Source organism: Bos mutus, chromosome 26 (genome assembly GCF_027580195.1).
Source record: "Bos mutus isolate GX-2022 chromosome 26, NWIPB_WYAK_1.1, whole genome shotgun sequence".
Taxonomy (NCBI): Eukaryota; Metazoa; Chordata; class Mammalia; order Artiodactyla; family Bovidae; genus Bos; species Bos mutus.
This window is the reverse complement of record NC_091642.1, coordinates 215,632-240,941: the sequence shown is the minus strand read 5'-3', so window position 1 is coordinate 240,941 and position 25,310 is coordinate 215,632. Positions and strand designations below refer to the sequence as shown.

General features: G+C 52.0%; 2 protein-coding genes and 1 long non-coding RNA gene across 3 annotated transcripts in view; 2 read left to right on the top strand and 1 right to left on the bottom strand.

The window, feature by feature from the left end:
- The window catches only part of LOC138985829 (uncharacterized), a 55,973-nt gene extending 38,662 nt beyond the window's left edge, over nt 1-17,311 (top strand). The window contains exon 3 of the long non-coding RNA XR_011462789.1: nt 13,760-17,311. This is a non-coding gene — a long non-coding RNA (uncharacterized lncRNA). The remainder of the gene's footprint in view (nt 1-13,759) is intronic.
- LOC106700651 (uncharacterized) overlaps nt 1-25,310 on the top strand; it is a 194,254-nt gene that overhangs the window by 145,359 nt on the left and 23,585 nt on the right. The gene's annotated exons all lie outside the window — the stretch shown is intronic.
- Nucleotides 5,880-6,845, bottom strand: LOC102279997 (olfactory receptor 226-like). The gene has a single exon (XM_070363767.1). It carries the CDS (start codon nt 6,843-6,845, stop codon nt 5,880-5,882), a length of 966 nt encoding a protein of 321 aa, XP_070219868.1.

The following is a 25,310-nucleotide window of genomic DNA, read 5'->3' as shown; positions in this document are numbered from 1 at the left end:
ATGCTTTGGGGAATTCACCAGTGAAGCCATCTCTCCTGAAGTTTTTTGGGGGTATGGAGAAGTTTTTATTTGCAAATTTAACTGATAATGGGCTACTTAGGTTCCCTGTTTCTTCTTAGTGCATTGGTACTTTGTGTTTTTCAAGCTATTTATTTAATCTAAGCTGTTAAATTTATTGGCACAAAGTTGTTTATAATGTTTTCTTACACTTTGAAGACTATGTAGTGATGTCACCACTCTCAATCTTGATATTTTTAATTCGTGTCTTATTTTTCCTGATCAGCTTGAGTAGAGATATATCAGTTTTATCGATGCCCTCAAAGAAGCAGCTTTTGGTTTCATTGACTTTCTTTCTCTCTCCCTTCCCTCCCATGTTTTATTTCACTGATTTCTGTTCTGATCTTTATCATTTCCTTTATTCTGTTTATTTTGTGCTTAGTTTATTATTATATTTCTGGTTTCTTCATATGGAAGCTCATCTCATTGATTTAAGGCCGGCCTTCTTTCCTAACGTAGGTGTTTGAGGCTATGAATTTCTCTCTTAAGTATTGCTTTAGGGGAATCCCACAATTTTTGATATGTTGTGTTTTTATATTGATTTAAAAACATTTTCTTATTACTCTTCTGATTTCTTGTGTAACTAACGGGTTATTTAGAAATGTGCTGTTTCCAAATAGCTGGAGACTTCCCAGACGTCTCACTCTTTTGTTAGTTTCGTTTTACTTCTGTCGTGCTCAGTGCGGTGGGGAGTGCGGGGCTGCGTTCCTCGTGCCCTGAAAGAGCACGCCCCCGTCTGTGTCCGTGAAGCACCCTCTCGTGTCCGTCGGGTCACGCCCACGGCTGCTCCGTCTCCTGCCGCGCCTGCCTGGTCTCATAAGCCAGCTGGTTTCAGGCCCCCTTGGTCTGGCACTGGCTGTTGCCTGTGGTCTCTCGCCTCTTCGTGCGCCTGATCGTCTTTGATTTTGTGCTGATGATTACAGTTGAAGCAAAGTTTGAAGGAATGCTTGGTGCTCACTCTGACGTTATCTTCCTCCAGGAGGGACTTTTGTTGGTTTTTACTTCTTCCAGACACGTGGTGGTGCTGGTTGTCTACGATCCTGCCAAGGTCAGAGTCTGCACTTCGTGTTCTGATTGTCCGGGGCCCCAGGGAGCTGGGTCTCGTCTGCATCACCCTCATACCCTGTGTGCTGCCGCTTCCCAGGCAGGTCGTGGGTTTGCAGGGTCACTGTGTCAGTGGGGCCTGTGGGGCCTCAGTTGCCTGGGGGCTGAGTCCAGGGCTCCCCCGCCAGACACCAGTGGTCCGCGACCCCCAGCCTGGCAGTTCCTCACTGAGCCTTGTCTCTTTGGTGCTTTTGAGATTAAAACGTGGTTCATTCCCCGTATCTGGTTGTCCTCCAGGAAAGCACTGATTTGAAGTGCTTGATTGTCCAGCCTGATTGGTCCACCTCTGAGTCTCTGGTCCTCTTGTTTAGACATCAGATCTCCCGGCCGAGTCCTCGATCCATGCTCAGGAAGCGTCTCTGGGCTGGCACACCCGACATGAGTGTCCTTGGTTCTGGGCATGTGTAGGATAGTTCCTCAGAGAAGTTCTGCCCAAGCTCCCGTCTGAAGGAACCAGGGCCAGAGCTGGGGCCTCTTTCCCTCAGATGTCCGGATGTGTCTTCCCTGGGCCTCTGTCTCTGGAGCTCTGAAGGGTCACACTGGGCTTTGCTGCCTTCCCTAACCCCCCATTTTCAGCCCCTAGTGAGCTACATTAAGGCCTTCAGCTGTGTGGATCGTAACAAACTGTGGAAAATTCTTAAAGAGATGGGAATACCAGACCACCTTACCTGCCTGCTGAGAAATCTGTATGTGGGTCAAGAAGCAACAGTCAGAACAGGACATGGAAGAACACACTTGTTCCAAATTGGGGAAGGAGTACGTCAAGGCTGCATATTATCACCCTGTTTATCAACATATGCAGAGAATATCATTCGAAATGCCTGGGCTGGATGAAGCACAGCTGGAATCAGTATTGCTGGGAGAAACATCAATAACCTCAGATATGCAGATGACACCACCCTTGTGGCAGAAAGCAAAGAGGAACTAAAGAATGTCTTGATGAAGGTGAAAGAGGAGAGTGAAAAAGTTTGCTTAAAGCTCAACATTCAAAAACTAACATCATGGCATCTGGTCCCATCACTTAATGGCAAATAGATGGGAAAACAATGCAAACGGTGATAGACTTTATTTTCTTAGGCTCCAAAGTCACTGGATGGCGATTGTAGCCATGAAATTAAAAGGCGCTTGCTCCTTGGACAAAAGCTATGACAAACCTAGATAGTGTATTAAAAGGCAGAGAAGGTCTATAATTTTGCAGACAAAGGTCTGTTTGGTCAAAGTATGTGTTTTCCAGTAGTCATGTATGGATGTGAGAGTTGGACCATAAAAAAGGCTGAGCTCTGAAAAATTGATGCTTTTGAACTCTGGTGTTGGAGGATTCTTGAGAGTCCCTTGGCCTGCAAAGAGATCCAACCAGTCCATCCTAAAGGAAGTCAGTCGTGACTATTCATTGGGAGATCTGATGCTGAAGCTGACCTCCAATTCTTTGGTCACCTGATGCGAAGAACCGACTCATTGGAAAAGACCCTGATGCTGGGAAAGATTGAAGGCGGGAAAAGAAGGGGACGACAGAGGACGAGATGGCTGGATGGCATCACTGACTCAATGGACATGAGTTTGAGCAAGCTCTGGGAGATGGTTAAGGACAGGGAAGCCTGGCGTGCTGCAGTCCGTGGGGCCACAAAGAGTTGGACACGACTGAGCGACTGAACAACAAGATGTGAGCCTGGAGCTGGTGGACACATTGCTCCCTGCTTCCCCGGGGAGGCTTCTCTCTGGTCCCTGCTCCTCCTAGCCAGCACACTCTGTCCCATTTCTGAAATGCTGCTGTTGTCCCCTTGGTGGAGAGGGTCCCTCTACCACTGTCTGGGGGGAATTAAAGCTGAGAGCACGTGGTGCCCAGTCCACTTTGCCTGAAGGCTGGTCTCCACTGGGGGTCGTGGGAGGAAGAAAGGACACAGGAGACCTGAGGGTGGGGTGGGGAGGGGGGCGTGGTCAGCTGGGCCGGGGAGGGGTGTGATCTTGACCTGAGCTGGGGGCATCGTGGCGGAGCGCTGGCCCGAGGCAGCTAGCCTCCCCACTGCTGATGGGTGGAGTGGGGTGCACTGGGCAGTCCCCCTGGTTTCTGGCCGCTGCTCTGACAAGCAAGTGGGAGAGCCAGGCACGCAGGCCTCCTTTGCTGCAGCGGCCGCGTCTTCATGGTGCAGAAAGAAAGGCGTAGCCACTGGGAATACACAAGTTTCCAGAGTCCGAGGAAATAGGAATGGGCGTCAGCCGAGGCGGAGGGTGGGGCAGCGCGGGCTCAGCCAGTTCCCCGCCTCGTCCCCGCCCCACCACCTGCTGCCCAAGGTCCGCCCGCCCCGCCCACAGTGGATCCCTCAGGGTGCCTTCCTTTGCCCTCCACACGTGTGGACACCCCTGTGAGCTGGGGCGGTTTGAGGGGCCTCTGTGTGCAAGTCCTGCTGGTCTGTAAGAAAGAAGTTGGGGGAGAGGCGGGGTGCCCCAGGGGACCAGGCTGGGAGGCGGGTGAGTGCTGGATCTCAGGGTCCTGGTACAGCTTTAGGACTTTGTCCGATGGGTAATGGGGCTTTGAGGAGGATGGTGGGGAGGGGCGGGGGCCGGGACGGGCCTGCAGGGGTGTCCGTGGGAGGAAGTGCAGGAGGGTGGTCGCAGAGCCCACAGGCTGGTGATGTGGAAGGAGCAGAAGAGGGTGCCGGGGCTGGGCCGAGGGGTGGGGGGCTGGCTCTGTCTCTGGAGGAGGAGGGGCCAGCAGCTACGCCGCATGGAGTGAGGGCATTGAGGGCGGCGGTGGGCCTGAACCTAGAGGACCCTCCTCTGGGAGTGGATGAGAAAGGTCCTGCGCAGCGGCCAGGGCCCAGCGTGTGGCCTGGAGCCGAGGGGCCCACACAAGGAGGCCTGGGAGGTGCTCCCACAGCTCTGCAGAGTCTGGGAGGGAGCGCCCCACCAGGGTCTTGGGGCTCAGAACTGTGCAGTGTCGTGGCCTAAAGAAGAGGCAGCTGAGCACTGTTTATAATAGCCAGGACATGGAAGCAACCTGGATGTCCACTGGCAGATGAATGGATAAGAAAGCTGTGCTACATATACACAATGGAGTATTGCTCAGCTATTAAAAAGGATGCATTTGAATCAGTTCTAATGAGGTGGATGAAACTGGAGCCTATTATACAGAGTGAAGTAAGTCGGAAAGAAAAACACCAATACAGTATATTAACACATATATATGGAATTTAGAAAGATGGTAATGACCCTATATGTGAGACAGCAAAAGAGACACAGATGTAAAGAACAGACTTTTGGACTCTGTGGGAGAAGGCGGGGGTGGGATGATTTGAGAGATAGCATTGAAACGTGTATCACCATGTGTGACACAGATCGCCAGCCCAGGTTCAATGCATGAGGCAGGGCGCTCAGGGCCGGTGCACTGGGACGACCCTGAGGGATGGGATGGGAGGGAGGTGGGGGGTTCGTGGTGGGGACGCATGTGCACCCCCGCTGATTCATGTCAGTGTATGGCAAGAGCCACAACAGTGTTGTAAAGTGATTAGCCTCCAACTAAAATAAATAAATAAATTTCAAAAAAAAAAGGGCCGGCTGAGGGCTGAGGCTGAGGCCTCCTTCCCAGCCTTGGCCGCCCGCCTGTCCCCACGCTCCTCCTGTGCTGAGTGGGTCTGCCGTCCCTCTGTGCCCCTTCCCCGAGCCCCAGACCCTGCTGTCCCCAGCTGGCGTCCGACCCGCTGCGATAAATCCAGTGGAAATGCCTGTCTCGCCTGGTCCTCTCGTCCAGGTAGCCGCCTGCATCCTTCAGGCTTTCTCCGAGGGTGAGGGTGGTGTCTGGCCTCTCCCCTCCCGGGTCTGCATCCTGCCCTTGGGCACGGTCCTGAGTTCGGCTCCCGCTGTATCCTGGTGACACTGAGGCTTTATTCTGCGCCTTCCGTCTGGACCCCAGATCCAGGCCGTGCACTTCCTGGGGGCGTTTCCAGATGTGAGCTCAGCCTGGCCTGGGGCCTGCCCTCCCCCGGCCCCGCCTCCCGCCTCCACCTCCGTCCTGCAGGGCCTGACCCTGCCTCCTCCCCCGGAGCCTCCACGCCCCGCTGGCTGGCTCAGGGTGGGGCCTGGGGCCCTGGCACCTTGGGGGTCCTGCTGTGTGGCCCTGACCGACCGTACCCGCTGCTCCACTGTGTCAGCCAGGCGTGACTCCCTGACCCCCGCCTCAGCAGCACCTCGTAGCGCCCGGCAACAGGCCGGCGTGCGATGCTCGCTTTATTAGTGAGACGACAGATCAGTGGCCCAGCTTTATTAGTGAGACAACAGATCAGTGGCCCAGTGTTTTCACTCTGCCTTTTAAGTGATCGCTTCACAGGCATTTGATTTGAAAGTACGCCCATTTTGAAAGAGGGCCGTACCCATAATTTCTGACGTTAGGCACCTCTCAGGGGACATCTGTTCCATCACAGTGGCTGCCACGATAGCTGAGCGGCCGGACTTTCGGAGCCTGGACCTGGCGCAGCGATGGGGTGGTCAGCGCCAGCTCTCCCAGGCCGAGGCCCCCTGGTGGGCTCTACCCACAGTGCTGGCTGAAGGGGCAAAGCATGGACGTGCCCCCCCCCGCAGTGCTGGCGCGCTGTTCCCCTCATCTCTCCCTGTAGATGCTGCAGAGCGCCTCCCTCTCAGAGCCGTGGGCCGCCCAGCACTGCCTCCTGGCGCAGCAGGCGGGCCTGTCTGTCTGAGGGGGTCCCGGGGCGTGTGGGGAGCGTGCCCTAGGAGGTGGCGCCCCGGGCCTGGGCTGCCCGCTGCACCACCTTGTGCAGGGCCTCCTTGACCTCCCGGTTCCGCAAACAGTAGATGATGGGGTTGAGCAGGGGCGTGAGCACCGTGTAGACCACGGACACCACCTTGTGGGGGTCAGAGGAGTAGATGGCACGAGGCCGGGCGTAGATGAAGAGGGAGGCGGAGTAGAAGACGACCACCACGGCCAGGTGCGCGGCGCAGGTGGAGAAGGCCTTGTGCCAGCCGGCGGCGGAGGGGACACGCAGGACGGCGCCGATGATGGCCGTGTAGGAGGAGACGGTGAGCAGCAGGGGCCCGAGCAGGATGAGCAGCGCCAGGAGGAAGTCCATCAGCTCGGCCAGGGCCACGTCGGAGCACGCCAGGTTCAGCAGGGGTGACACGTCGCAGAAGAAGTGGTTCATGACGTTGGGGCTGCAGTAGCCCAGCCGCGCGATGAAGAAGACCTTCCCCACAGAGATGGTGAAGCCCGAGAGCCAGGAGCCGGCGGCCAGGAGGCTGCACAGGCCAGGACTCATGATGGCCGGGTAGCGCAGGGGGCTGCAGATGGCCACGTAACGGTCGTAGGCCATGACGCCCAGGAGGGCGCACTCGGTGCAGGCCAGCGCCAGGAAGAAGTACAGCTGAGCCATGCAGCCCGCAAAGGAGATGCGGCGGGACCCGGGGACCACCAGACTGACCAGCATCTTGGGCACCGTGACGGAAACGTACCACACCTCCAGGAAGGACAGGTTGCTGAGGAAGACGTACATGGGCTTGTGCAGCGCGGGGCTGGCGCGGACCACGGCGATGATGAGCAGGTTCTCGGTGACGGTCAGCAGGTAGGCCAGCAGGAACAGCGCCAGCAGGCACGCGTGGAGCCCCAGCGAGCCCGGGAAGCCCACCAGGATGAACTCGGTCACCTCCGAGCGGTTGGCCCCCGCAGACGGGGCCTGCATGGCCCTGCCTGAGGCAGAGGTGGCGGATTAGGCGTGGCGCCTCCTGTGTGGTGCCCAGCTTCCCGTGAGGAGGGGTCCTGACTGTTCATATCCCCGCTGCTGGCCACGCCTGGTCCACGGCAGCGTGAGTTTCCTGCCAGGCGCTTGGTGGGCACTGGGCAGATGTCTGCTCTGGGGCTGCCAGCCTGCCTGGCTACAGGCAGACAGACGCGGTTATTGTGGGGAGGGGGAGTGGGTTGCCTACAGGACACCTCAGAGGCCGACCTGGGGACCTGCGGCCAGTTTTGGGGAGATGGGTGGGGGGCCGCGGTCCAGGGCCTGCGGTCGGGGACAGTGGGCAAGTGAGTGGGGCAGTCGGGAGGGGCCAGGCCTGGAGCCAGGCTCGCTGTCTCCCCGCGTGAGGGCACCCTGTGTCTGCGGTCACAGCCCCACCAAGCTCACCCACGGTGTAAGCGCAACGCTTGGCAGGCCTCAGGAGCGGGGCACATATGCCCGAGGAGAAGCAGGCTCCCGAGGGTTAGCAGCACCCAGGGACCAATCCCCCCACCCTGGGTCCCCTCGTAGCTCTGGACGCGTGAGCTGTGACCCCAGCCTGAGTTCCCTCCGTGGCCTTCAGGGTCCAGCCCTCAGCCGCCTGACTTCACTTCTGTCTGAGCCTGGCCCTGCCGGTGTGCTCTGGGGCGGGACCATTCTGTGTGGGTCTCCGCCCCTCCACCCCAGGGGGACAGTCAAGGGGCTGCCAGGGCTGGCGGTGGCTTCCTCCCTGTTACAGGAAATCGTTCTCATGGGCTTGGAGGGGCTGGATCCTCAGGCCGGAGTTAGCCCCAACCCCACCTCACTGGGCAGCGGGGTCTCTTTTCTCCTGCTGCCCTACCCCAAACCCCCCACCCCATGTTAGCCTGTTCCTCTGTCCTGGGCCCTCTGGATGTCCCTGTGAGCTTCCAGGCCTCCAAAACCCATACAGACCACCCAGCTCATTGGCGATGTGGCTGGGTTTAGCTTTGTGTCCACTGAAAGAGCCTCAGAACGTGGACCCAAGCGGGCCCAAGCTTGGCGCTGGACTCACACCCTGTTGGTTGCAGGCTGGTCACCTGTGGAGAGCGTGTCTGGGGAACAGAAGCCCCAGCCTCTCATCTCTGCCCCATATCTGGGTGCTCCAGGCGGCAGGAGCGCCCAGTTTTCATCCTGCACAGACTTCAGGGGCCAGTGGAGCCCCGGGCCCCCGGGTGTGGCTCCAGGACTGTCGGCTCGGGGTCAGACCTTGCCCTCCTCCATTCACCTGCCGTCCCCTCACCTCCGGCCACTCAGCTGCCCTGCAGGGTCGTGGCATGGCCCCCGCTCATGGGGATAAGCTCTGAGGACCCGCATTCACGACCGACCCTGGGGCACCTTGAGGCCCACGGGGGTGGCAGTGACTGCAGGCAGAGAGGGCGCCTGGCTAGACCACGGGGGCGGTGCTGGGCCTGTGTGACCAGGCCTGGGCAGACTGCCCCGGGTCCCCCTCCCCGCCGTGGCCCCCGGTGGTCTGACAGCCACGTCTGCTCAGATCGGCCTCTGACTGGCTGTGGGGCTTGAAACAAAGTCTGTCTTCACCCAGCCCCCGTTTCTCTGAAAGATGGAGCAAGAGGCTGCTTCCCGGGGGCGTGGGGGGGGAGCCCCGGTGCTCGCCACCCAACACATCACACAGACACACGACACGTCACACAGACACACAGCACATCACACGACACATCACAGAGATGCACAACACATCACACAGACACACGACACGTCACACGGACACACAGGACATCACACACACGACACATCACAGAGACGCACAACATGTCACACAGACGCACGACACGTCACACGGACACACAAGACATCACACACATGACACATCACAGAGACGCACAACACGTCACACAGACACACGACACGTCACACGGACACACAGGACATCACACACACGACACATCACAGAGACGCACAACACATCACACAGACACACGACACGTCACACGGACACACAGGACATCACACACACGACACATCACAGAGACGCACAACACGTCACACAGACGCACGACACATCACACGGACACACAACACATCACATACACGACACATCACACACACGACACATCACACACCCGACACGTCACACAGACACAGCACATCACACACACGACACATCACAGAGACGCACAACACGTCACACAGACACGACACGTCACACAGACACACAGCACATCACACAGACACACAACACATCACACATGACACATCACAGAGACGCACAACACGTCACACACACATCACACAGACACACAACACGTCACACAGACACACAGCAGATCACACAGACACAGCATGTCACACACACGACACGTCACAGAGACGCACAACACGTCACACAGACACGACACGTCACACAGACACACAACACATCACACACATGACACATCACACACACGACACATCACACAGACACACGACACATCACATGGACACACAACACATCACACACACGACACATCACAGAGACGCACAACACGTCACACAGACATGACACGTCACACAGACACACAACACATCACACATGACACATCACAGAGACGCACAACACGTCACACAGACACATAGCACATCACATGGACACACAACACATCACACATGACACATCACAGAGACGCACAACACGTCACACAGACACACAGCAGATCACACAGACACAGCACGTCACACACACGACACGTCACAGAGGCGCACAGCACGCCGCACAGACACTGCGCAGTCGCTCTCCTGCACGGGGTTCACCGTGAACACGAGCGCTCCCCACACCTGACACGGTCGCTGAGCCCACAGGCCCCCAGACTCAGGTTCCCTCGCAGGCGCCCACTCCCTGCACACCCAGCCCGCAGACCCCAGCAGAGCACTGTTCACGCGGACCCCACGCCTCCAGGCAGACAAGGACACAGACAGACGTCCTCTGCCCCACGCCGCCTGCCCAGACGCGGCTGTGACACACGGGTGTCCCCAAGCCACAGACACGCCCCGCTTCACGCCAGCGCGGTCGGGGCACAGCCGGGCTGCCGGCAGCCCAGGTCGCTGTGGGCACAGGTGTGTGCTGCTGTGCGCTCAGCCATGCCGAGACTGCTCCGAGATGGCAGGGCCCCAGGGTGGAGCTGGGCTCGCTCCAGCCCTGCCAGGGCCCCGCTCACCTGTCGGGGGGCCTGAAGATCTCTGGGGCGGGGACCCGGCCAGCGAGGCTCCCTGCCTGGTCCTGGGTGCTTAGGGGGGTTCAGGGGGGGTGTGAGGTCAGGTCAGGTTGCGTGGGGGCGGCCAGGGCTCCCACAGGCCGGGCCAGCTCTCAGCTGGACCCAGCTCTGGGTGCCCGGTCCGCAGATGTTCCCCCGCAACCCCAGGGCGGTCCGGTTCCCCACCACCATCCGGGTGCATCCCTACCAGGACAGAGCTCTGAGGAGGCGGAAGGGTGAGTCTGGCGGCAGAGAGCCCCTTCGCAGTAAAGAGACCCCTCCAGTCAGAAATGGCAGGTGATGCCCAAGGCAGAAACAGGTGCCTCCTCAGGGTCCCCGCATCACAGGAGCAGGAGCTGGGCCTTTTGGGGAGCTCAGGGACCCCAGTCCTCTCTGCATGGGGAGAGTGGCCAAGGGAAGGTGCCCGGGAGCCCACACCGCCCCCTCCCTGGGCACAAGTGTTTCTGCAGGGTAGCCGAGTCTTAAATGGGAGGCTGAGCTCGGTCCCCACTGCCTGCCTTCTCACACGAGACGAGGAGGAGGAGGTGGGGGGGACAGGGCTGGGCCCCCCCGCCCTCCTCCCAGGGGCCAGCGCCCGACACCGCACGGCCGTGGCTCCCCCGGCGAGGCCAGGCCTCCGCCCAGGGGCCCTCCGCCCCTGTGATCCACTCTGTCAGCCGCGGCAGCTGGAAGCAGAGCTCAGAAGGAAACCTGTCTTTCCCGCTCTCCTCCTGGGGCCAGAGCTGGTGTGACGGGTGTAGGGTGTGTGGACCAGTGGACACTGTCTTCACCCAGCAGCTGCTTGGTGCAGCAGGGGGACCTCAGACGGGAGCCCCTGCCCAGCACTGGCCAGACCTGGGGCTGCAGGAAGGGCCCAGGCCACAGCCCAGGCCTGCTGTCCTGGGCGAGCTCCATGCTGCCCCCCAGAGGGGCTGGAGCTGGGGCCCCCTGCTAGTCTCACGGTCACCTGCCCCCCCGGGGCCCACTGCAGGGGTCACACGAGGTGCACGGAGACTCCTCTGTGAGGCAGGAAGAGGAGCTGGAGCTGGGACCGTCTGCCTGGGGGAGGTGAGGGGAGGTGCTGGGACCCATGAGTGGGCATTGGCACCCCAGCACGTCGGTGTCTGCTGGATCAGAGGAGGGCCCGCAGGCGGCAGGGACAGCTGGCCAACCCTCAGAGGTGGGCAGCGCCCAGGAGTGAAGCCTGGGGTGGGCATATCGGGGAGGGGGTGTCAGCCTGTGAGGCCGGTTTTCCCTTGCTGTGGGCCAGGGCCTTACCGTGCCTCGTTCTGAAGATGTTAAAACTGACCTATTCAGGGGGTAATTTAAGTGACTGAGAGTGTGGCCAGCCCTGATGGTGTGGGTGTGGGTGTGGGTGTGGGTGGCGTGCCTTTTAGTCTGACACCTCTTTTCCTGCTGGGCGGGCCGCAGAGGAGCAGCTGTGGGCTCTGGGCTGGGCTGCCCTGCCCGATGGGCCCCCGTCTGCTGACCCTGTGGGCTCCCATCTGCTGACCCTGTGGGCCCCCGTCTGCTGACCCTGTGGGCCCCGTCTGCTGACCCTGTGGGCCCCCATCTGCTGACCCTGTGGGCACCCATCTGCTGACCCTGTGGGCACCCATCTGCTGACCCTGTGGGCTCCCATCTGCTGACCCTGTGGGCCCCCGTCTGCTGACCCTGTGGGGCCCCGTCTGCTGACCCTGTGGGCCCCCGTCTGCTGACCCTGTGGGCCCCGTCTGCTGACCCTGTGGGCCCCGTCTGCTGACCCTGTGGGCCCCGTCTGCTGACCCTGTGGGCTCCCATCTGCTGACCCTGTGGGCCCCCGTCTGCTGACCCTGTGGGCCCCGTCTGCTGACCCTGTGGGCTCCCATCTGCTGACCCTGTGGGCCCCCGTCTGCTGACCCTGTGGGCCCCGTCTGCTGACCCTGTGGGCTCCCATCTGCTGACCCTGTGGGCCCCGTCTGCTGACCCTGTGGGCACCTGTCTGCTGACCCTGTGGGCCCCCGTCTGCTGACCGTGTGGGCCCCCGTCTGCTGACCCTGTGGGCCCCTGTCTGCTGACCCAGTGGCTCTGCTTGCATGGAGGCCCCTGGAACCTCCGTGGGGGTATGGCTCCGGTCTTGTGAGCAGCTCCCCACTCCCGCATGTTCAGGGCTTGCTCTCAAGCCTCCGGGACCTGGCACCACCCCGCCTCCCTGAGTCAAGGTCAGGTGTCTCCCGGAGCCCTGGTGAGCACGTGGTATCTTGCAGTATCTCAGGCTGCGGAGTGCCTGGGATGTCATTCGGTCTGTTGAAGACCTTGGCGTGTGGTTGGAGCTTCTCTTCTTGGGAACCCAGGCATCTGTGGACAGCCTCTTGGCTCATGGTCGAGGGTTCCCTAACCTCCACTTCCCAGGGCCCTGAGCCCCGTGCCGAGTCAGACCCTCTCACCGACACCCCGGCTTCACATCATCCCCTGTCCAAGACCTCTTGTCCTGCCTGTTTCTTGGGTCACTCCCACAGCACCCCCCCACCCATACACAGCCTCACCCACCCGTGTGGAGCCCCCTTCTCTGTCTCTGTCACAGGAACTGCCTCCCCAGGAGCCACCTAAACTCCACACCCCCACCTTCTCAGAAAACAAGCCACAGGGTAGGGGCTGGACTTCCTGCCTCTGCACGGAGACCTTATCTGTACCCAGGACTTCCGAGGCCTCCTGCCCGCAAGTGGGGCTGGCTTCCCCCAACTGTGCTGAGCTCTGCACCCCACCCACACCCCAAGAACCCTCCCCGGCTTCCCTCCTGGGTCTCCACGTGCCTTCTCCACCAGCCTCAGTGTGGAAACTCCCAGCCCAGGTCTCTCCCACCTCTGCCCTTGGTCATCAGATACTCCCTTCCATACCGCGCTAGTGCCAGCTGGGCGGGGGGCCTGTGACTGGCTGTGTCTGTAGGAGGAGGGAACCCAGCCCTGCACCCCGCTCTCTGCCCCTGCTCTACTCTTACGCCCCACGCTGCCAACTCACGTGGGAGACCCCCCGTCACACGGGCCACTCACCCAAAGAGGGCCGCTGGGAGCTGCTTGCATTGCCTGGGATGGCTGTTTCTACTTGTTTGTGCCTGCTGCTAAGTCGCTTCAGTCGTGTCCGACTCTGTGACCCCATGGACTGTATGTAGGCCGCCAGGCCCCTCTGTCCATGGGCTTCTCCAGGTAGGAATACTGGAGTGAGTAACCATTCCCTTCTCCAGGGGATCTTCCTGACCCAGGGATCGAACCTCATCTCTTAGGTCCCCAGAATCAGCAGGAGGGTTCTTTACCACTAGGGCCGCCGGGGAGGCCCATGTAAAATTTAGAATCGTTTTGCCAAATTCAGCCCCTTCCTTTGTCTGCAAAGTTGACGTCTCTGCCTTTTAATATGCTGTCTAGGTTTGCCAAGGAGCAAGCGTCTTAATTTCATGGCTGCAGTCACTGCAGTGATTTTGGAGCCCAAGAAAATAAAGTCTGTTGGTGTTTCCATTGTTTCCCCATCTATTTGCCATGAAGTTATGGGACCAGATGCTTTGATCTTAGTTTTTTGAATGTTGAGTTTTAAGGCAGCTTTTCATTCAGTAGAGTTATTCCTAAACAGCTAATACTTTCGTTGCTTTTATAAAACATCACTATTTAAAATAATTACTTTTCTGTTTATTCTTACATGTAGAAAAACAAGTGACTTGTTTATTGACAAGTATCAACTGCAAATTGGCACTTGCTGAGAGCGTTTGCCAGCAACTGAAGAAAAACAAGAAGGCCGTTTGCCACCCGCCTCTGGGGAGATGGAGCCCTGTGCTGCTGCAGCTGCAGGACGTCAACACCCGCTGAGGGGGGTTCCGGATGGAAAGTGGGGCGCTGTGTTCCAGGGAATCTGGTGGGATAGGTCTTTAGAGAGTTAGATATTTTCAGGAACTGATTTCATGATCCCAATCCTTCCATCTCTTTGTATCTAGAAAATCACTAATTCCTTAATGGTGACATCAACTCCTCGTGACTAGCAGAGAAACTTTTGTAAATAAGCACCTGATGGCCTCGAACTCCCCCCTTCACCAAGATCTCGTATACTGACTTCCCACCGCCTCTCTGGAGTGGTCTCGGCGCTGTCTGAGGTGCTGTCCCCAGGCTGCAGTTCTCCTTTTGCCCCCAATAAAGCTAACTTGCGACTCTCACATTCTGCATCTTTTTTAGTCAACACAAGTTATCCAGTTATCTTGCTAACCTTCTTCTGAATTCTACTAACCTATCTATAGCTTTTGGGTTTTTATATCCCCAGGACCTTGTCTGTGAGAATGACAACTTTGCACTCATTTCCAACCCTTACAAGTTTTCTTCCCGAAACTCACCACACTGGTCAAGACCCCAGAGCAAAGTCAGACAGAGAAGTGGGAGTAGCCTGTTTCTGTCTCAGAAAGTAGGGCACTGGCTGCGAGCTGTGTTCTGCTGACAGTTTTCATCAGATTAAGAAAATTCCCTCCAACTTCTCATTTGCAAAGACTTACCTTATTTATGGGGCTCCCCTGGTGGCTCAGATGGTAAAGAATCTGCCTGCCAATGCAGGAGACCTGGGTTGGATCCCTGGGTTGGGAAGATCCCCTGGAGACAGAAATGGCAACCCACTCCAGTGTTCTTGCCTGGAGAATCCCATGGACGGAGGAGTCTGGTGGGCTAAAGTCCATGGGATCGCAAAGAGTCGGACACGACCGAGTGGCTAACACACATGGATTTACCATGTATGCCTGTTGCAATCATTTTGGTTGCTTGAGATTTTATCTATTGTGAATAATGCAGTTATGAACATTCCCCTGTAAGACTTTCACACACACAGGTTTTAATTTCTCCTGGGTAACCATCTAGGAGTTAGATGGCAGGATCATGTGTTGGGGTGTGTATAACTCACTGTGAAATGCCCCACCTTCCCAGGGTGGTTGTGGACTGAGCTCCAGCTGCCCCACAGCTCCTCAGTCATCCTGCCAGGCCTGTAAGGTTGCTTTGCCCTTTTAATTTGCAATTCCCCAGGGAGTCACTGGACATCTATGTTTATTCTTTGGTGAAGTTCAAATAGCTTGCTGATTATATCATTGGGTGGTTTTCTTATCCTGGAGTATGAGAACTTACTGTCTTTTGAATAGAAGTCCTTTATTAGATGTGTAATTTTCAGATACTTCCTCCTTATCTGTAGTTTGTCTTTTTGTCTTTTTGTCCTATTTCAAAGAAAGCTTTTTAATTTTGATGTAGTCCATTTATCTATGGTTATTTTATATTTTTGGGTCATATCTAAGAAATATTGGCATAATCTCAGGTCAGAAAGATTTTCTCCTATGTTTTCCTGATAATGTTAGATTTTTACATTGAAGTTTATAATATATTTTGTGTTAATTTTTGCATATGGTGTGAGGTCAAACATTCATTGGATCATAGAGAAAGCAAGGGAATTCCAGAAAAACATCTACTTCAGCTTCATTGACTACATTAAAGCTTTTGACTGTATGGATCAAAACTACCTGTGGAAAATTCTTAAAGAGATGTGACTACCAGACGACCTTACATGTCTCTTGAGGAGCCTGTATGCAGGTCAAGAAGCAACAGTTTGAGCTGGAAGTGGAACAAGTGAGTAGTTCACAATTGCGAAAGGAGTGTGACAAGGCTGTATATTGCCACCCTGTTTCTTTAACTGACATGCAGAGAGCATCATATAAAATGCTGGGTTGTATGAAGCACAGGTTGGAAATCAAGATTGCCAGGAGAAATATCAACAACCTCAGATATGCAGAAGGTATGACTCAAATGGCAGAAAGTGACAAGGAACTAAAGAGCCTCTTGAAGGTGAAAGAGGAGAGTGAAAAAGCTGGCTTAAAACTCAATGTTCAAAAACTAAGATCATGGCATCTGGTCCCAACACTTCATGGTAAATAGATGGGGAAAAAATGGAAACAGTGACAGATTTTCTTTTTTTGGGCTCCCAAATCATTGCTGATGATGACTGCAGACATGAAATTAAAAGATGCTTGCTCCTTGGAAGGAGAGCTATGACAAATCTAGACACACTAAAAAACAGAGACGTCACTTTGCTGAGTAAAGTCCAAGCTATGGTTTTGCCAGTAGTTACAAGAGTTGGACCATAAAGCAGGCTGAGCTCCAAAGAATTGATCTTTCAAACCCTGGTGTTGAACAAGACTCTTGAGAGTCCCTTGGACTGCAAGGAGATCCAGCCAGTCAGTCCTCAAGGAGATCCACCCTGAACGTTCATTGGAAGGACTGAAGCTGAGACTGAAGCTGAAACTCCAGTACTTTGGCCCCGTGATGCGAGGAGCCGACTCATCGGAAAGAACCCTGATGCTGGGAAAGATTGAAGGCAGGAGCAGAAGGGGACGACAGAGGATGAGATGGTTGGATGGCATCGCTGACTCAATGGACATGAGTTTGAGTGAACTCTGGGAGATGGTGAAGGACAGGGAGGCCTGGTGTGCATGGGGCTGCAGAGTTGGACGGGCCTTAGTAAATGAACAACAGCAACTTTGGGCTGTAATCTGACGTTGCTTTATTCATGCAGCTGCTCACATTGTTCTGTATTTGGCCTCTGGGAGCTCTTTCAGTTTGCCCCCGTGTACCTTTGGCGTACTTCCTTCCTTCCTTTTTTTTTTTTAATTGTTGTTTTTGATCAATTCTTTATTAGCTTCAGGTGTACAGTGATTCCGTACTTCCACAGATTACACTAAATTAAAAGATATTATGAGATAATGATTCCCTGTGCTATAAAGCTATACTTGTTGCTTATCTATTTTATATCTACGTAGTATTTTGAATCTCTTAGTTCTGTACCCCCAATTTTCCCCCTCCCTTCCCTGTCTCCTTTGGTAACCACTGTTTTTCTTTTTTCCCTTACATTTGTGAGTCTGTCTCTGGCTTGTATACACCTTTATGTGTATTATCTTTTGGGTTTCACATGTAAGTGGTTATCATGCAGTGTTCATCTTTCTCTGGCTTGTTTCACTAAGCATAATGTCCTCTAGGTCTATCTGTGTGTGCATGCTCAGTTGACTGACTCTTTGCAACCCCGTGGACTGTAGCCCACCAGCCTCTGCTGTCCATGGGATTTTCCAGGCCAGAATACTAGAGCAGGTTGACATTTCCTTCTTCAGGGGACCTTCCCAACCCAGGGACTGAACCCACGTCTCCTGCATTGGCAGGTGGACTGTTTCCCACTGAGCCACCTGGGAAGCCTCGGTCTGTCCTCTGTAAATGGCAGGATTCATTCTTTTTAGTGGTTGAGTAACATGCCACCGTGTGCCTGAGCCGCACCTCCTTTCCCCGTCACTCTGTCGATGGCACCGCATCGCCCCCATACCTGGGCTGTTGTGTTAACATTGGACTGCATGTATCTCTTCAAATTAGCATTTTAATTTTTTCTGGATATATGCCCAGGAGTGGGGCTGCTGGACCCTATGGTGGTTCACTTTTTACTTTTCTGAGAAGCCTCTGTTCTATTTCCATAGAGGCTGCCCCAATTTACATTCCTATCAACAGTGTATGAGGGTTCCCTTTTCTCCACCTCTGCTCCAACATTTGTTACTTGTAGACTTTCTGATAGCCATTCTGACAGGTGTGAGGTGATAGCTCCTGGTTTGGACTTGCATTTCTGTGTCTATTGAGATGGTCGTGTGATTTGTATCTTTCCTTTTGTTAATGTGTGCCACGTTGATTGATTTGAGAACATTGAACCATTCTTGTGTCCCTGCAGAATAAATCCAACTTGGTCATGGTACATGATCCCTTTTACATGTTGTTGGATTCCATTGCCAATATTTTGTTGAACATTTTTGCATCTATGTTCATCAAGGATATTGACCTATAATTGTATTTTTTTTAGTGTCTGTGTCTATTTTTTTGTATCAGGGTAATGGTAGACTTGTAACGTGAATTTGGGAGTGTCTCAGCCTCTTACATTTTTGGAATAATTTGAGAAGGATAGGTATTACTTCTTTTTTATATGTTTTATTGAATTCCCCTGTGAAGCCATCCAGTCCTGGACTTTTATTTTCTGGGTTCTTCTTAAAATCACAAATTCAATTTCACTATTAATGATCAGTCTCTTTAAATTATCTGTTTTCTGTGGGTTTTTTTTGGCCATGCAACCCAGATTGTGGGATCTTAGCTCCCTGACCAGGGATTGACCCCATGCCCCTGAAGTGGAAGTGTGGAGGCCTAACCACTGGACTGCAAGGGAAGTCCCAAATTTCGTTTTCTTGACTCTGTCTTGCAGGTTATATGTCTCTGGAAATCTGTCCCTTTCTTCTAGTTTGTCCACTTTATTGGCATGTAACTGTTTGTGGGGTTCTGTTCTGAGTTTTTGTGTCACTGTGCATGGTGGAGAATCCCAGGGACGGGGAGCCTGGTGGGCTGCCGTCTGTGGGGCCGCACAGAGTCGGACACGACTGAAGCGACTTAGCAGCAGCAGCAGCATGGTGGTTATTTCTCCTTTCATTTTTCATTTGTTTCCTTGGCTCCTCTCATTTTCCTTCTTGGTGAGTCTGGCTACAGGGCTGTCAGTTTTGTCTTTCTCAGAAGACAGCTGGTTCCACAGGCCTTTTCTCCTTTGTCACGCCTGTCTTCTTGATTGCTGTCCTTCTGAGGACTCTGGGGCTCGTTTGTTCTAATTCTTCCGGGGGGCAGGTTAGCTTCTTTGAGACTTTCCTTCTTTCCTGAGGAAAGCCTGTGCTGCTGCGTTACTAGAAGCGGTTCTCGGAACTGCCTTTGCTGCAGAGTTGAGCTTCTATTTTCATCTGTCTCTGGGTGTTTTCTGATTTCCTTTTTGGCTTCTTCGTTGACCCATTTTTGTTTGGTTTTTATTTTAGTAGCATGTTGTTTAGTCTCCACATGTTTTTTTTTCTTCTTTTTGTTCCTGTAATTGATTTCTGGTTTCATACAGCTGCGATCAGAAAAAAGGCATGAATAACATGCATCTTTCTTACAGCTCTGTTTGTACAGGAGCCCTTCTGCCAGTTTCCATCCAGCTTCCAGTGGTAACTGCTGGAAGTTACGGAGATGTATTTTTGGTGTGTCCCTGGGAGCAGCTGAGCTCCCCCTCCTCTCACTCCACCATCTTGACCGATCCCCCGAGGTTTGTATAATTTTCTTATTAGTTGCTCTAGCTATTATACACATAAGTAACTTATCACCACTTACAGGGGAAGCACATACATTCAGATCAAATACTTAGGAAACTGTATTTTTAAATTGGGAGGGTGAAAGTGAAAGTCGCTCAGTGGTGTCCGACTCTTTGCGACCCCATGGACTGTCCATGGAATTCTCCAGGCCAGAATACTGGAGTGGGTAGCCTTTCCCTTCAGGGATCGAATCCAGGTCTCCTGAATTTCAGGAGGATTCTTTACCAGCTGAGCCACAAGGGAAGCCCAGGGAGGGTACACTGGGAGGGTAAGGGAACCTAAACATAAGTAAAGATTCTGTGTTTCACTTGAAGTGGTAAAATGTCATGCTCTCTATATGGGCTTCTGTATACACTGAGCGCCACTTCAGATGTTACAACTTTTGCTTCAGTCATAAAATGTGATTAAAGAAACTCACAAAGTGAAAGTCTATTATGTTCATTTCTACTTTTACCTATTTCATTGTTCTTTGCTTCCAGAAAGGCCCATCTTACTACTATCATTTTCTTTCTGTTTGGAGGCTTTTATTTAGCCATTATTTAAGGGTAGTTCTGCAATCCTTTTAGGATTTTTTTTCTTTGTCCTTGGTTTTCAAATGTTTAATTATTATGGGTTTTCATGTGAATTTCTTTGAGTTTACTCTCCTTGAGGTTTACTCAGTGTTTTGAATCTGTAACTTTACATCTTCTATGAAATTTGGGAAGTTTTCAGCCATTATATCTTCAAATTCTTTTTCAGTCTGACATTCTTTTCTCTCCTCCCCAGATCTCCAATGATAGCAATGTTAGATCTTTAGTTATTGTCCCAGAGGTCTCTGAGGCTCTGTTAACTTTTTCCTATTTTTTCTGTTGTTTACACAGAGAAAACGCTATTTTTTTCTTCAGGTTCATGATGCCATCATTTGTCCTGTCCATTCTACTACTGAGTCACTAAAACAGTTTAAAAAAAAATTCACTTATTGTATTTTCAGTTCTATAATTTCCATTTGGTTCTTTAAAAAACCTAAGAGCTTTATTGAGATACAACGCACACACCACAAATGCATCCTTTAAAAGTGTGTCGTCCAGTGGTTTTCAGTGGATGCATTCCACAGTCAGCACTGGCTAACTTCAGAGTAATCCCATGATTGCCCCGGAGGAGGTCCTGTCCCCCTCAGCGGTCATTTTCCATCTCCTCCTTCTTCCAGCCCCTGGCAACCGCCAACCCATTTTCCGTGTTAGGGACCTGCCGGTTTGGACACTTCGTACAAATGAAGCCGTGTATGCAGGCTTTTGTGGCTGACGCCTTCACTCAGCACGATGCTTTCAAGGCTCACCGCACTGTGGTATTTGTCAGCACCTCGTGCCTTTTAGTGGCTGACGCATATTTCATGGGAATATCTTGTTCCATTAGAATAAGACCCAGTTTCCCCCACAGTCAGGCCCTCCCATCAGGAAGCTTCCATAAGCCTCCTATCCTTATCCCTCAGAGGGCAGACAGAATGAAAACCACAATCACAGAAAACTGATCAAACTGATCACATGGACCACAGCCTTGTCTGACTCAATGAAACTATGAGCCATGCCGTGTAGGGCCACCCAAGACGGGTCATGGTGGAGAGTTCTGACAAAACGTGGTCCACTGGAGAAGGCAATGGCAAACCACTTCAATATTCTTGCCTTGAGAACCCCATGAACAGTATGAAAGGCAAAAAGATAGGACATGACAGATGAACTCCCCAGGTTGGTAGGTGCCCAATATGCTGTTGGAGAAGAATGGAGAAATAACTCCAGAAAGAATGAAGGGATGGAGCCAAAGCAAAAACAACACCCAGTTGTGGATGTGATGGGTGATGGAAGCAAAGTTCGATGCTCTAAAGAACAATATTGCATAGGAACCTGGAATGTTAGGTCCATGAATCAAGGCAAATTGGAAGTGGTCAAACAGGAGATAGCAAGAGTGAACGTCGATGTTTTAGGAATCAGTGAGCTAAAATGGGCTGGAATGGATGAATTTAACTCAGATGACCATTTTATCTACTACTGTGGGTAAGAATCCTTTAGAAGAAATGGAATAGCTCTCATAGTCAACAAAAGAGTATGGAATGCAGTATTTGGGTGCAATCTCAAAAACAACAGAATGATCTCTGTTCATTTCCAAGGCAAGCCATTCAATATCACAGTAATCCAAGTCTATGCCCCAACCAGTAATGCTGAAGAAGCTGAAGTTAAATGGTTCTATGAGGACCTTCTAGAACTAACACCCCCAAAAGATGTCCTTTTCATTATAGAGGACTGGAATGCAAAAGTAGGAAGTCAAGAGATGCCTGGAGTAATAGGCAAGTTTGGCCTTGGGGTACAAAATGAAGCAGGGAAAAGGCTAACAAGAGTTTTGCCAGAGAATGCACTGGTCCTAGCAAACACCCTCTTCCAACAACACAAGAGAAGACTCTACACATGGACATCACCAGAGGGTCAATACCAAAATCAGATTGATTATATTCTTTGCAGCCAAAGATGGAGAAGCTCTATACAGTCAGCAAAAACAAGACCGGGAGCTGACTGTGGCTCAGATCATGAACTCCTTATTGCCAAAGTCAGACTTAAATTGAAGAAAATGGGGAAAACCACTAGACCATTCAGGTATGACCTAAATCAAATCCCTTATGATTATATAGTGGAAGTGACAAACAGATTCAAGGGATTAGATCTGACAGACAGAGTGCCTGATGAACTATGGATGGAGGTTCATGATATTGTACAGGAGGCAGTGATCAAGACCATCCTCAAGAAAAAGAAGGCCATTACAAATAACAGAAAAGAAGAGAAGCTAAAGGCAAAGGAGAAAAGGAAAGATACACTCATTTGAATGCAGAGTTCCAAAGAATAGCAAGGAGCTATAAGAAAGCCTTCCTCAGTGATCAATGCAAAGAGATAGAGGAAAACAACAGAATGGGAAAGACTAGAGATCTCTTCCAGAAAATTATAGATACTAAGGGAACACTTCATGCAAAGATGGACGCAATAAAGAACAGAAATGGTATGGACTTAACAGAAGCAGAAGATATTAAGAAGAGATGGCAAGAATACACGGAAGTATATAAAGATTTTCATGACCCAGATAACCAAGATAGTGTGATCACTCACCTAGAGCCAGATATCCTGGAATGTGAAGTCAAATGGGCCTTAGGAAGCCCACTCAAACAAAGCTAGTGGAGATGATGGAATTCCAGTTGAGCTATTTCAAATCCTAAAAGATGATGCTGTGAAAGTACTGCAGTTAATATTCCAGCAAATCTGGAAAACTCAGCAGTGGCCACAGGACTGGAAAAGGTCAGTGTTCATTCCAATCCCAAAGAAAGGCAATGACAAAGAATGTTCAAACTACAACACAACTGTACTCATCTCACATGCTAGAAAAGTAATGCTCAAAATTCTCCAAGCCAGGCTTCAGCAGTACATAAACCGTAAACTTCCAGATATTCAAGCTGGTTTTAGAAAAGGCAGAGGAACCAGGGATCAAATTGCCAACATCCATTGAATCATAGAAAATGCAAGAGAGTTCCAGGAAAACATCTACTTCTGCTTTATTGACTATGCCAAAGCTTTTGACTGTGTGGATCACAACTGTGGAAAATTCTGAAAGAGATGGGAATACCAGACCACCTTACCTGCCTCCTGAGAAATTTGTATGCAGGACAAGAAGCAACAGTTAGAACTGGACATGGAACCACAGACTTGTTCCAAATCAGGAAAGGAGTGCATCAAGGCTGTATATTGTCACCCTGCTTATTTAACTTATATGCAGAGTACATGATGGGAAATGCCAGGCTGGATGAAGCACAAGGTGGAATCAATATTGCCGGGATAAATATCAATTACCTTAGACATGCAGATGACACCACCCTTATGGCTGAAAATGAAAAAGAACTAAAGAGCCTCTTGATGAAAGTGAAAGAGGAGAGTTTAAAAGCTGGCTTAAAACTCAACCTTCAAAAAGCTAAGATCATGGCATCTGGTCCCATCACTTATGGAAGATAGATGGAGACACAATGGAAACTGTGAGAGACTTAATTTTCTTGGGCTCCAAAATCACTGCAGATGGTGACTGTAGCCATGAAATTAAAAGACGCTTGCTCCTTGGAAGAAAAGCTATGACAAAATTAGCGTATTAAAAAGCAGAAACATTACTTTGCTGATAAAGGTCCATCTAGTCAAAGCTATGGTTTTTACAGTAGTCATGTTTGGATGTGAGAATTGTACCATAAAGAAAGCTGAGCTGAAGAATTGATGCTTTTGAACTGTGGTATGGGAGAAGACTTTTGAGAGTCCCTTGGACTGCAAGGAGATAAAGGAAATCAGTCTTTGGAAGCACTGATACTGAAGCTGAAACTCTAATCCTTGCTCACCTGATGTGAAGAGTTGACTCATTGGTTAAGACCCTGCTGCTGGGCAAGATTGAAGGCAGGTGGAGAAGGGGACGACAGAGGATGAGAGGGTTGGATGGCATCACTGACTCGATGGACTTGAGTTTGAGCAAGCTCTGGGAGTTGGTGATGGACAGGGAAGCCTGGTGTGCTGCAGTCCATGGGGTCGCAAAGTGTCAGACATGAGTGAGCAACTGAACTGAGCTGAATGTTTCATGGTGTAGACATGTGGCAGTTTATCTGCTCGTTGACTGGAGTGCGTTAGGTTGTTTCTATTTTTTCTATTGCAAATAATGCTACTATGAACATTTATGCACAGTCTTTAAAGTGAACATATCTTTGAAATATTCCAGGATAGCTGATTTGCAGTTTTATATGAGTTTCAGTGTATCTGTTAGTCACTCAATGATGTCTGACTCTTTGTGACCCCACAGACTGTAGCCTGCCAGGCTCCTCTGTCATGGAATTCTCCAGGCAAGAGTACTGGCATGGGTAGCCATTTCCTTCTCCAGGGGATATTCCCAACCCAGGGATCGAACCCAGGTCTCCTGCATTGCAGGCAGATTCTTTATCTTCTGAGCCTTCAGTTGTACAGCAGAGTTTCAGTATTTTTACAGATTATACTCTATTTAAATGATTACTACTTTGTAAAGTAATGTCTGTAATTCCCCGATTTGCACCATATAGCCTGCTGCCTATCTTGGACATAACTTCACTTCTCTTTGATTCACAGGATTTCTGGGTCATAGGGAAGATTGTGTGCTGTGCTTGGCCGCTCAGTCACGTCCAACTCCTTGCGACCCCACGGACTGCAGCCCACCAGGCTCCTCTGTCCATGGGGTTCTCCAGGCAACAATACTGGAGTGGGTTATCATGCTCTCCTCCAGGGGATCTTCCCAACCCAGGGATCGTACCCAGGTCTCCCACGTTGCCGGCAGACTCTTTACCGTCTGAGCCACTGAGAAGCCCCAGGGAAGCTCCGTGTTAACATTCGGAAGAACTGCCAGGTGGTTGCCCAAAGTGGTTGCAGCGTTTGACCATTCTGACTGCAAAGTGTGAGTGTTCCAGTTTCATTTTTGTAACTTCTATTTCTTTGCTGGAGTTTTTTTCATTTATTTAAAAAGAATTTGCAGTTTATAATAGAAGCATCTTTATGGTGACTGAAAGTCCTCATCAGATAATTTTGACGAGGATTGGCAGCTGATTGTCTTTTACCATCAGCTGTGGTTCCCCTGGTTCTTCTCATGGCGAGTGGTTTTCAGTTGTACCCCAGGCACGCTGGTTGTGATGTCAGACACTCTGCTTCTGTTTAAGTCTTCTATTTCAGCAGGCGGCCGTTCTGTTTAGACTCAATGTGTGGGTTCCAGACTTCTTTTGTGGCCTCAGTTCCAGTGACAGTTTAGGTCTCAGAGCCCTTGCAAAGCCGTCATGCCCTGTTTTGTTCTTCTGTGCTTTGGGGCTCCTACTGTGTCCCTGCTAGCCCCCATGACATCGGGGGTCACTGTCTCACCACCCACGATGGGGAGCTGAAGCCTGGGTGGAGGGCAGGGCTTGGCTGCTGCTGTGGCTGTGAGCCCATTGGACCACCTGCCTGTCTGTGGGGTCTGAGTGCAGCTACCCTGTCAGCGCTATCAGCAGATGAGGAAACC